This window comes from Marmota marmota, unplaced genomic scaffold (assembly GCF_001458135.2).
Source record: "Marmota marmota marmota unplaced genomic scaffold, marMar, whole genome shotgun sequence".
NCBI lineage: Eukaryota > Metazoa > Chordata > Mammalia > Rodentia > Sciuridae > Marmota > Marmota marmota.
Window position 1 is genome coordinate 9,243,595 of NW_026000142.1, and position 14,187 is coordinate 9,257,781.

At 32.0% G+C, this 14,187-nt stretch overlaps 1 protein-coding gene across 1 annotated transcript in view; it reads right to left on the bottom strand.

Moving 5' to 3' along the window:
* Positions 1-968, bottom strand: part of Ppp1r3a (protein phosphatase 1 regulatory subunit 3A) — a 35,042-nt gene extending 34,074 nt beyond the window's left edge. The window contains exon 1 of the mRNA XM_015488264.2: positions 87-968. Within this exon, the coding sequence (XP_015343750.1) occupies positions 87-874 (788 nt within the window). The 5' untranslated portion in view covers positions 875-968. The remainder of the gene's footprint in view (positions 1-86) is intronic.
* Between the last annotated feature and the right edge of the window lie 13,219 nt (positions 969-14,187).

The window sequence follows — 14,187 nt, forward strand, 5'->3', positions numbered from 1 at the left end:
CTATTTACTACAGCATGTGATATAAAGGACAGCATTAAAATCTTTCAAGATGATGAATAACAAATAATTGCAAGATATATCCTCACCTTGATTTTACCTTTAAGCAGCCTTTTATTTGTCTATTAGAAACTTCTTCCCGTGGCTTCACAGGCTCTGGCTCTTGTTCTTTCTTTTGACAAACCAGTGCATAATTTGTGCCATTATTATTTGACCAAAATGTACCAACAGAAGTTTCATAACGTATACAAAACTCAACTTTACTGCCATCTTTTTGATAAGGAGGAACTAATGAAATCTTAAAGGAGAACTGATCAGTTTCACCATCACATGAATTAGGAACATATTCTGCTAAAATGTCATAATGTGTCTGCCAGTCATCTAAGGACATTCTCACATATACTAACTTCTCAAAAGAAATATTCAAAACTCGAATAATGCCTTTCATACTTGTAGACCCAGGAAGATATTCAGTTGACTCTAATATTGCTTTCTGTACTTGAAGTTGTTGCATGAGATCTTCTTTTGAAGAAGGCAAATCAAAGAGTGGAGATAGTACATACTCTTCAGTATGGAAAACATCCTTCTTTAAGTCAAAATTGGTTGAAACACTCGGTAATTCCCAGCAATCAAATTCTTTAATGGACACAAGATTGAATCCAAAGTTGTCAGCAAATGAAACTCTTCTGGTACCTGAAGTTGGGGTGTCCAGGTACATGTCTTCAGAAGATTCAGAACCTCGTCTACTGGGTTGAGGAGAGAAGCCAGGCTTGAAATTATCTCCAACGTCTTCATCTTCACAAACAGAATCAGATAAATTAGGAACTTCTAAAAAATTATCTTTGCTAATCTGACTGGGTACTTCAGAAGGCTCCATTGGGCTCTCTGATATCAAATAAGAGAGAACTATACAACTAGTAGGGGCTGATATTTGAGATACTGAGGCTTAAAATAAGTGTAATGTTACAGTTGACATTGCAAAAAGGAGTCAGCTCTATAAATAGGCTCAATGGCGTGTAAACTATGCTAGCCTGCCTCCAAAGGCCTTTAATATGATAGCATCCACGCTTGCTCTCACCAGTGTGTCAGATTTAACTCTCAGTATTTAAAGTTGCATTTGTTTATTAACTGAATTCCAAAGAGGCACTTATAGAACATTGTTCACTGTTAGAAATTCTGAAATTTTAGGATGAAAATATTTTAATTGGTTGATCTTAAAAACAAAAACTTAGAACATTTTAAAAGGAAATAAAACTAGTAAAATAATACTAAACTTATAGTTTAATTTTAATCAATCCATGGAACCGGGAAAGGGAGACAGGGGAGTATAAGAACATTTATAGATTTGAAGTCTGTTAATAATGATAGCAACAGTGATTGGAGACTTAAAATGTAAAATGTTTACTAGAAAAGGGTTAAATAGAAGTGTAGAAATTTCTGAGGAAGGAAACATTATTTAGATAAAGGAGAGAACATTTGAAACAAACCATAAAGAATAGGTGGAATTTAGACATGCAAGACTGAAGTGGATTTTTCCAGGTAGAAGAAATAGTCTGAGAAGCAGCCAGAACAAAGAATTAACCAAATCTGTTATTTTAAACATTAGTTTCTTTTCATTAAGTCATGGAAAAATACACATAAGTCATGTTATTGACTTGAAAATATAAGTGGACAAAGGTTAGTCTACCTCAAGAATAAAGTATTAATGTAAAATAAAATATTCATCTTTGGCAAATTGCCATTTTATGCCCACAATATAGAAGTTGAAACCATATCATCCTGGAGTTCATTGTAAATTTTAAAGTGTGAACAGCCTATTTGGACCCTCATGTTATTTGTGCCAATGTAAAAACCCACTTTAGGGATGGCAATTTGAGAAAAACATGTAAAAAATGAATGTATATATGTTTTAACCCTGAAATGCTCCAGCAAGAAATCTGTCCTATCAGTATGGGAAGTATGCAAAAATAAATGTAGATATATATTCATAGCAGAATTGTTTAAGTTTCTTGAAACTATCTAAATATAAATTAATGGAAACTGAATAAATAATGTTACTCCATTACAATTGAATGTTTAACAGTCATTAGAAGACTAAAATATTGCTTTATGTACTGATATGAAGAGATAACCAAGATAATTAGCTACATGAAAAAAAAAATGTACACAGATACATGCATAGAAAATCCCTGGAAAGACACACACACACACACACACACACACACAAATAAAATTGTTAGCCATGCTCACCTCTAACCACAGAGGTTGAAGATTGCAAGGTAAACATGGCTCTGTCTATTCCTTGCTCTCCATAGTAGTCTGTGTATTTGAAATGTTAGTCATGAGCATGATTTTCTTTCAAGTACTTACAAATTAAATTAAATTGAAAAAATATGAAGTGTGAGAGGTGATGAATGTTTTTTCAATGAAAGAGCCCAATGGCATAATTTCTTTCAAAATACAACTTCATAACTATGTTATAACTAATAATTTGCATTGCATATAGTAGTTGACGAAGAAATTATTTTTTCAAAGTGAAAAATGGATGATACCAAGGAAGAGAAGAAAATGAAATTATTTAGCCTTTACCTTATCCTCATAGCTAGAATGATGATGAATACATGATTTGTTCAAGATTGGCAAGTGGCTACTCTTGCCTGCAAGTTTGATAACCAGAAACAGACCTATTTTAAGATACCTAAACATATTGCATGTAGTCAAGTTAATTAGCTACCAAATACTTCATAGAATTTGTAAAAGAGACCATATAGGCATATAAATAATAGAATGATGAAAATTCACTATGTAATAAGGTACTATCCAGTGATTCAATGAGATGAAAACCCCAGGGTTCATATCATAAATTCTGCTGCTTACTACTTGGACAACCTATAGAACGTTGCTCAATTTTTCTAATCCTTAGTTTTCTTGATTGCTCCAAGACAATGTTTACAGTAAATTAAGAAGCTTCTTAAATGTCTAGCACAAAATCTACAGTAATCATTACAGGTAGTAATCATTATTCTTATTCCTATGTTTGTGAAAGGCAAATTTACAAGATATATCAATAGATTTTGATAGGCAGAGATGAAGGCAGGTGGAAAGATAGATGTGCTATAGGGAATCTACATATATAATATTAAGAAATTATTTGTAACTTGTTTCATTTTGGTCTTTTTCAAAGATTAAATAATGTAGTATTTAGCTTTACAAATCATAAACCGTATCTGCATTAGGAGATAGTCCTGTTACTTAATCTAAACTTTTCTCTTTTTAATCCGTCTCTACAAAGAGCAGTGCCTCTCTTTTGGAGTTTACAGCCTTTACATGATGATAGACAGTTGTCATGTCCACCTTCCTCACCACTTAGCTAAAGCACAGGGACAGCGTCTTTTTCATCTCTTGTCACGTGGCAGCACTCCATTGCTTTTTATCATTTTGCTTCTCCCCTATGAATGCCTTCCAGCTCTCCTTTATTTTTCTATTAATGGGCTGCCGCCAGATGAATGTAATGTTGCAGATCAAGTGTCTCTGGAGCATGCTAAAAAACACTACTAGCCTCAGCTTTGTGACTTGATGTTTGTATTTAGTTAAAATTCACAACTCCTTGTTTATTTCCATATCAGATCAGATAGACATCTCATTTTCTTATATCCACTACCATTTCAATTTCAGTATAGCTTGAACTACACTCTTCCTCAGATGCTTAGGTGTTTTTGGCAGAGCAGGAGATTTTTTTTTTTACAAAGTTTGGGATCTTCATCCATCCCAACCTGATTTTTGTTAAAAAAAAAATGGGGGATTGGCTCTCAAATGCAGTTTTAACAAAACAGACAGATAAGTCAGGATCCCAATGAATAAGACATAGATGGCCTAGATAATTCCAGGAGGGTTTATTTTCAAGGGTGTAAAGACAGAAAAGCAACAAGGGGTAGTGTGACAAACTGAGGCCAGTTGTACCAAAGCTATTGCCATCCCTCAAGGGATAAGGAAAAGGAGCAATTATTAGAATTCAAAAGCAAAAATGTGCCATAAAGAGTTTATTGGGAAAAGAACACGTAAAGGGACAAAGTCACTGGAGATGACCTTGCCAAAAGTGATCCAAAAGCAAAATACATCAAATTCATTCTTCTTTTCTATGATGTCTTAACAAGGATACCCATTGACCAGAGGGCACAGGGGCTTTTATAGGTCATTCATGTCGGCTTCCTAAGGCAGATGCTTTCTAAAAAGGGTAAAAAGGGTGGTGAGTAGATTTTGAGAAGATATATGAGATCAAATTTATATATAATGATAAAAAATTATACATTATATATGTAAACATTCAGAACTTAAAATATATGTGTTCCTCTTTATGCATATTCTATCTCAGTACAAACTGTTTTATTACCTGCTATTTTTATTATCACACATTTATGCAAAAACAGTGAAAATTTTTAAGATCTATAAGCTCTGATCCAGTGAAAGTCACAAGAAAAACTGAATTGATCTGCAAACGTCTCTGAAAGAAGTGGTCTTTTGATATTAATTATAACTTTGTATTTGTTTCCTTTTTAGCATAGGTTTTGTCTGCAATCTCAACTCAAGAAATGTTTCAAGAGAGAATGTGGAACAATGGTTCTTAACTAGAGATGCATAGCAATGCTCACACTACAGAAGCTCAGATACACTATTGGATCTACAGAGTAACATTTCCAGGATGATGATGCTCTCTCACTGGTGATTCTGATGCAAGATTTAGTTAAAGTATTGATGACTTGTCTGCTAACCTTAAACTCAGGAACTTCCATTCACCATATAAAGACAAATTTAGCTCTCTAGTATTATGTGCTCTTTTTATATGTAAGCTATAAAATACTTTTACCAAAAATTGGCATAAAATATATTAAAATTTTATATTCGTAGAACTTTATAGGCAGTGAACAAAGATTTAGCTATTCTTTTTACATAAGAAAACTGAAATCCAGAAAAATGAAGGAACCTATCCAAGTGACAGAGGTGAGACTTGAACTCAATTCTCTCATGAAAATATTCAAGATTCACATAATATCATATATATGTCAAACTCTTGTTTTGAAATTCATAATGAACAAAGTAATCATTCTTTGAAAGTAGTTATTAAAATTCATTTGTTCTAGATTTGGGTTTTTTTTTTTAATAATTAACTTTTGTGAACTTTCTTCTTCCATTTGATGGAAGATCTCCAGGGGTGTCCAGATAATTTTTCTTTGTGACAGAGTCTCTCAACCTTTTCAACCTATACCTCCTTTGATGATTATAATACCTCAAACTATCCTGTCTCTCCCTCAGGGACTCTGTTATATTTCTATTTGGAGATGGCTTATCTAAGATATAAAAATGACTTATGCAATCTCTTTAGAACTAATAATGATATTTGATATTTTTAAAGTTTGTTATAAAAGGATACTACTCCAAACATAGTTTGGGACACAGATTTGTTAATCATTGAAAAAAATCTTTGAAAATATTCATATTCACCACTTGAACATGCATAGGTAAATCAGCAGGTAATGAAAATGTTACCAGATAAAAGTAAATTTTTAAAGATCTGTGTCATTTATTCCCTAGAGACTTAAACAATTCAGTATAAGTAAGTGAGTATGTTATAGAAAAAGAATTTTGCCACCAAGAATAGCATCCCAATTCTTTAACTTAATTTTCAAGGAAAAAAAATCTAGTATAATATTCAGTACCAGTTGTTTATTTCATATGGAATTTATAATGTGTTTTGAACTCTTTTGGCCAAAATTAAGACATATAAATGTAGAGTTACAAAAATGTAGAACTCTAAGGATACTTAGCAAGCAAGCATCAGATCTAACCCTTTCCTTTCACACTCGAGGAAACTGAAATTAAATAACCAACAGGATTCTTACCTTATGTGGTAGGTGATTCCATCATTAGCGCTGAAAGAAAAATATAAACTTCTTAGAGATAGATATTGTTAATTGACAAAATGTGTGCTCATAGTATCTGCATTTTATAATGAAAAGTATAGCTAATTAGTGTTTTAGGAGTAAATAAGCCTGAATTCTAGAGTCATGTATATCCTTAATGAACTATCTGATTTTAGAAATGTAAGTGCTTTGTACTGAACATTTATTATTTTAAAAACCTCAAGACTGGGAAATCTGCAAGCCTGTGAGGTTTTTATTATGAAATTTATCATTTATTTGTGAAGCAAATGTAATTTACTTCTTCCTTGATATCAGGGACCTAAATTTATAAAGTTGAATATAAAATACAGATTTTGTTCTTAATAGCCTAACACATGGTAGAGAGAGGGGCAATAATGGCTATTGCCTTAATAGCCTTAGTCATTGATTGGGAAGTCTTGGGAATAATCTTTGCAAGCTTGGCTTTAGGGCTTCTGCCCACATTCTTTCCTTCATCCTGTTAGAATGAGACTCTTGCTTCAGACAGATATCTTAAATCTTTTATTGGCAACCAGTGACATCCTCATTTCAGAGAAGGCTGAGTTACTTTCCCTGCAAAATATTGACTCTTGTGGCTGCCATTTACTTTGTTAATTATTAAATATTCATCTGCTAGTATTCTAATGTTGGCATACTAACCAAAGATGCCTGCTGATTCCCTCTGCTTATACACACTTTTATTCAAGATGAGAGCACCAGGTGAGAAAGACTTAGGCATCCATCCAAGAGTGCAACCTCATTTGATATGATGTAGATAGTCCAGAGTCATTGGTTTGCACAATTAAGGAAAAGATAAAATTCAAGGTTATTTTGTATTTATATTAATGTAAATCATCAAAAGTTTATTTTAAATATTAACTTAATAGTTGATATTATGTATTTTTATTTGTTTTAATTAGTTACACATGACAGTACAATGACCTTGACATATCATACATTTGAATCAGATGGGATATAATTTCTCATTTTTTTGAGTGTACAGGTTGCAGAATCATATTGGTTATGCAGTCACATGTATACACACAGTAATAATAATGTCTGTTTCATTCTACTGTCCTTCCTATCCCCCCACTCCCTCCTCTCCCCTCCCATCACTTCTCTCTACCTAATTCAGTAGTTAAATTTTACATAATCCTTAGTTGGGTTCATTTTTGTTGGATACATTTATTACATTTTGGACACAAATATTTATTTTAATAAGTATATTTTACTGGAGGAAGTTAGATAAAGTGGTCAAGAATATGGGTTTTAGAATAAAACAGACCTGGTTCAAATGCCTGCTCTTTTTTTCTGAGTGGTTTGATCTCAGCCAGGGTATCTAACTATTCCATAGCTCACTTTTCATTCTAGGAAGAAATGCTTAATTGTTTGAATATTGAGAGGCTTGAGGGAGAACATGTCCATAAACAGTTATCAGTACTGACCAGTCAATCATAAGCAGTAAAAATTATGTTTATTAATCTTTTGTGGATTCCATTGGACTATTGCTAATTGAATTAACATACTTCCATTATTAAGAGAAAATACAGCTGTGGGATCTGAAAATGCAGTGCTTGGATGTACTGCCTAAGCTCAGATTCTTCAATTTATTAAGAAAATGAAATTAGGTAATTATGTATTCTGTGCTTTTATTTCTTCATCTATAAAACAGAAATATTAATAGTTCCTTTCTCAAAGATTTGTTACAAGTATCAAATAAATTAATACATGAAAAAAATTTGAAATAATAAAAATGTAAATATCAGTTAAAATTATGGTGGTTAGAAGTGGATTAGGATTTGTCTCTGTCTTCTATTCTATACTGTTGATCTATGTGTCTGTTTGGTGCCAATACCATGCCATTTTTGTTACTATAGCTCTGTACTATGATTTAAGGTCTGGTATTGTGGTGCCTCCTGCTTCACTTTTCTTGCTAAGGATTTTTTTTTTTTTTTTTTTTTTTTTTTTTTTTTTTTTTTGCTATTCCAGATCTCTTATTTTTCCAAATGAAACTGCTTTTTCTATTTCTATGAAGAATGTCATTAGAATTTTAATAGGAATTGTATTAAATGTATATAGCACTTTGGGTAGTATGGCCATTTTGACAATGCTAATTCTGCCTATCCAAGATCAAGGGAGATCTTTCCATCTTCTACAGTCTTCAATTTCTTTCTTTTATGTTCTGTAGTTTTCATTGTAGAGGTCTTTCTCCTCTTTTATTAGACTGATTTACAAGTTTTTTTGAGACTGTTAAGAATGGGTGAGTTTTCCTAATTTCTCTTTCAATAGATTCATCACTGATGTATAGAAACGATATCCTTCTCCTTTGCTGAATTCATTTATGAGTTCCAGAAGTTTTTTGGTGGACTTTTTTAGGTCTTCTCAATATAGAATCATATCATTAGCAAATAGGAATACTGTGAGTTCTTCTTTTCCTCTTCATATCCCTTTAATTTCTTTCTTCTGTCTAATTGCTGTAGCTAAAGTTTCAAGGATGCTTGTGAATAGAAGTGCTGAAAGAGGGCATCCATGTTTTGTTCCATTTTTTAGAGGAAATGCTTCCAATTTTTCTCCATTTAGAATGATAGTGACATCATTGCTTTTACAATGTTGAGGTATGTTCCTGCTATCCCTAGTTTTTCTAGTGTTTTAAACATGAAGGTGTGTTGAGACAAACACACATAAATAGAGTTATCTCATTTAGACAAAAGTGCCAGAAACATACACTGGAGAAAAGATAGCTTCTTTAACAAAAGGTGCTGGGAAAACTGGAAATCCATATGTAGCAAAATGAAATTAAGTCCATATCTCTCACCTTGCACAAAACTCAACTCAAAGTAGACCAAGGACTTAGGCAATAGAAGAGACTCTATCCCTACTAGAAGAGAAGTACCCCCAAGTTTATATCATGTCAGCTTAGGAACTGACTTCCTTAACAAGATTCCTAAAGCACAAGAAGTAAAATCAACAAATGGGATGGGATCAAAATAAAAAGCTTCTTCACTGCAAAGGAAACAATCAAGAATGTGAAGAGACAGCCTAAAGAATGGGAGAAAATCTTTGCCACCAGGACCTCAGATAGAGCATATCTCCAAGATATATAAAGAACTAAAAAACTTAACACTAAAGAAAACCAAATAACCCATCAATAAGTGGGCAAAGGAACTGAACAGGCACTTCACAAAAGAAGAAATACTATCAATCAAATATATGAAAAAATGTTCAATATCTCTAGCAGTTAGAGAAACACAAATTAAAACTACACTGAGATTTCCTCTCACTCCAATCAGAGTGGCAATTATCGAAAATACAAGTAACAATAAATGCTGGTGAGGATGTGGGGGAAAAGGTATACTCATACATTGCTGGTGGCAATGAAAATTGGTACAACCACTCTGGAAATCAGTATGGAGATTCCTCAGAAAACTTGGAATGGAACCAGCATTTGACCCAGTTATCCCATTCCTCAGTTCATACCTAAAGGACTTAAAAGTCAGCATACTGAGAGATGCAGACATATCAATAGCAGCTCAATTCACAATAGCCAAACTTTGGAACCAACATAGATGCCCATCACCAAATGAACAGATAAAGGAAGTACATTGTGTATATGTACCACATTGTGTATATGTGGTACATATACACAATACAATATTACTCAGCCTTTAAGAAGAATGAAATTATGGCATTTGCAGGTAAATGGATGAAGCTGGGAAATATCATGCTAAGTGAAATAAGCCTATCCCCAAAGACCAAAGGCCAAATGTTTTCTCTGATATTCAGATGATAATTCACAATAGAGGGTGGCAGGGGAAAATAGAGGTAATTTGGATTAGGCAGAGGGGAGTGAAGGGAAGGCAGGGGGTATGGGGGTAAGAAGGTCAGTTGAATTAATGGGACATTATTACCCTATGTACTTATATGATTACATGACTGGTGTAATTCTACACCACATACAACCAGAAAAATAAGAAGTTACACTCCATTTATGTATAAAATGTTAAAATACATTCTACTATCAAGGATAACTAATAAGGACAAATAAAATATATAAAAAGTCTATAAGGATAAAGATAATTTAAAATCCCATCACCTATTATAGTCATTGTGTATTTTGTTACATTTTTCCTTGTGAGAGTCCCACGACTCTCTCACATACATTTTTGTGCACCATTATATCTCCATGCATCTCATAGTATGTAAATGGATGGAGCAATGAATAGATTGATGGATGAACAAACTGATTAATGAATGGATGGGTCATAGGCAGAATGAATGAATTTAATATAAGCTCTCATCTTCCTAGTGTCCTATTAATATTTTTATTGCTATTTCTGTTCTTCTACAACTAGTAAAATTTGATGCTCACAATATGAAATCTTAAAGTAGCTTCTGAATTATTATAAAATGATTATACCTGTGTGGCAATGTGGAAATTTTCCATCTTCCAAAATACTTTGTTAAACAAAAACCTCTACTCTTTGTTCAGACCAGATTTTTCCACAGTAAAAAGTAAATATCAATGCATGCTTTTGATAACCTGTTATGTATACATCCAAATAACACCAGAGGAAGAACTGCAGTCAATGTTTTAGAGTCATTTCACATTGCTGCATTCTAGGGGCAAATATTTCTTTGGGATGTTACCATTAGTTCAGATCACTAGAAGATTTTTTTGCCTTCTTCACTTTATTCTGCTCCTTCCTTGTTGTCAGTAAGTTCAAATCATGGTTTAAGATCAGATGAAACAACATATGGTATGGATAGAAATAAAATTTTATTTTGGAAAATTAAGAGTTCCTAGGATTTTACTGTCAGATTCTATACAGATAAGTATGAAAAAAAATTAACATTTTGCCCTATCTGTTGTAGGTTAGTAAGATATGTGAATCACTTTTTTAAGGATCTTCTGTAATTTGGGTTACTTAATATATGCTAAAATTCAGCAATAACTATGGATTTTTCCAAAAGTTTCAAAGATTATGCATGCAGTACTTGGCACAGTGTTGGGTGATAATGAATACTTGATGTCTATTGCGACAATTTAATGAATTGACTGATTAACCATGCAGGGTAGGATGCTTAATGATGTTTAAGATTGTAACAAAGCCAGTAACATTATCAGTGTTGCTTAGTTGTCTCAGCTGTGTGCTATATTAATTTATCAGGGTAGGTGCTCATAATTTGCAACTGTAGTTTGTAGTCTGAAGTGCTTATAGATAAAAAGCAAAGGGTCTAAAACCATATGTTAAATTTATGCATATCTACATTTGTAGAGTATGTAAAGTTTCATTTGGGGTCATGAGCCAAAAATTTAGAAACCTGAAATCTGATTATTATTTTTGATATCTGCAAATATTTATTTGATAATCAAAAGTATTATTTGATTCTTTGCATTAAAAGAAAAAAATCCATCTACTTTTACACCCTTTAAGTTATTGTTCAGTCCAAACTTAATCAGTATGCTTTATAAAATATCCCTTTGCTATGTGACGTGAAAAAATGTGTATATGAATATAATGAATACACATACAGATTATGCATCTCTAGTTTGAATATTTAAGTTAGAAATAAATAGAACTTTCTTAATTTTTCATAAAGCACTTCCTGGTACATTGAATAGATACATCTAACATCATTCTAAATTTTCTCTTGGTGTATCATCTTTTACCAATACAACCATCGATTTAGGTTTACTTTGGATTTTTCTTAAGAACAGCATATCTTTTTATATTGTCATCTCTTGCTTGGTCCTATGGCTTGGTCACCTTTATTTTTTTAAATTATAGAACAAAAAATATTGTCAAAAATAGAGGCAAGTAAGAAATACATGTTCCTTCTACTGGAATCAGATTTGAGGTTAAGATGATTTACTCACTGATAAATGAACAGTTGAATAGTGTTTGGCAAATCATGTAAAATTTTATTTAATTAAGGGGTTTTCTCCCTATACTGGCATGTCACTTTTGTAATAAAACATGTGACCATATGTTGGGGGATCTACTTTCGTATTTCACAATTCACACTAATATCATATTTTTTGTTCTAATATCATTTTTTCTTATTGTAGCTTTATAATAAATCTTCAAACCCTATAAAGTAAGCACAAAATTCATTCTTCAAAATTTGCCTGACCCTTTGCAATTCCATTGAACTTTTAGAATCAATCTATTAATTTCTACAAAAAGCACTGCAAATTATCCATAGTATATTGAGTATATAGAATATTTGCAGAGTTTAAAAAGAATTGACCACATTACAAAATTGACATTTTTGTTTATTGTGCTTTCAATCCATAAAGATTGCATAGCCCTCCATATTTTAGCTTTATTAACTTCTCTCAATACTAGTTTTTAGTTTGCAAGGAAAGTACATCTAGTAATAGACTTATTTCTTAAAATTCATTTTATTATTATAGTGTAGACAATGTCAGTTTAAACATATAATTTTCTGTTTCTCCCTTTGTTGTTTATAGAAATGCAAGTAATTTTGGCATGTTAACCTTGAAACTACATTTTAAACATAAACTATGTTTTAGACAGATAGGTAGGCATGAATTTTCACAAGCTTCAATAGACAGAAATTGCTTAGACACACACCAAAACCACAAACAAAAGAAAAAGATAAATTTACTTTCACCAAAATTTAACATTTTCATGCTATAAAACCATATGAAGAAAACAAAAGAGAATCAGAATGTGAGAAAAAAATTGAAAATTATACAAAAGATTCATACCTATAATCTCTACAGAGCCCTTCTAACTCAGGATTTAAAAGTCAACCAAGCCAAATCAAAAATCAGTACAAGATTTAGATAGGTATTTATTCATGGTAAATTTATGAATGATAAATACAGGAAGACATGCTTAACTTCATTCACAATTAAGGGAATGTGAATCAAAACCACAATTAAATGCCACTTCTCTCCTACTAAATTGCTGTAGCAACAGATTTGCCAAACAAGACTCTCATGTAGTCTTGGTTGAAATTATAAAAAATGGCATGGTGCTTTGGGAAATAGTTTGAGAATTCCTCATATAAACATGAGTTATATGAGCCAGCATTTTCATGCCTAAGTATATGCCTATGAAAAATAATATATTCACACAAAACTAACAGGATGTTTGTAACAACATATTCACAATAATTAAAAGATGTTAATAATTCAACTGTTTATCAGTGAAAAAACAAAATGAAATATTATCTATAGAATAAAATGCAATTCATCCATAGTAAGTAGTGAAGTACTGATACATGCTTCGATATGATTGAATCTTGAAAACATTATGATTATGCTTATCAGAAGGTGGCAGACAGAAAAGGCCACATCTTATATTATTCCATTTATATGAAATGTCAAAAATGGACAAACTCACTGAGAAAGAAACTCTTAGTGGATGTCCAGGGCGGAAGGAAGGGGAGAAAGGGAAGTGACTGATAATGGTCACTGGGATTCATTTTGGAGTGGTAGAAATATAATGGAATTAGTGATGATACTGCACATATCTGTGAATACTCAAAATCCACTGAATTATACACTTTAAGGAGGTGATTCTCATGGTGTATAAATTATGTATTAATGTTTAAGACTCCAATTTTTCTAGTAAGTCTTTCTTGAACTTGCTGATCACAGTGATCTTAAAGTCCATGTTTGAGATTCATTTTTCTATTTTTTTCTAATTGTTCTTTGCAGGTTTATTAGCCTGCCACAACTCTGGCACTATATAAGAATAGGAAAATTAAGTTCTCTATTTTTTGAAGTGTGCCAGTTCTCCCTCAATTTGTATTTATATAATTAATGTGATGAACATAAATGTAAGATGTTATTATTCTTGTTATGTTCTTTCATGTTTTTCAGCACCTAGATTTCACATTAGTCATAGCACAAAGCACTGTTGCAATAAGTGTAAATAAACAGGATATATTTTTAAATCTAAACTATTTACTGACCCTTAGGTACAATATTTTCAAATTTTCTCACTGTTTGTACTTGTGTAAACTGTCCAGAGATTATGAAATAATAACCTATGAGACTGAGCACCAAAGACAATTGCTTTAGAGGAAAGCAGTGATTATAAAGACACATTCCAATACCAAGAAAATAATTAAAATCTATTATCTTTTAGATAGTTGTAAAGTAAGAAAAACTTTGGAAAAAATTAAATATATTTCTAGGGCAATAAGAAACTCCAGCTGAAAACTCCTTTTTTTTAACAGATGTACATATTAAAAAGCAGAGCGATAAAATACCTTG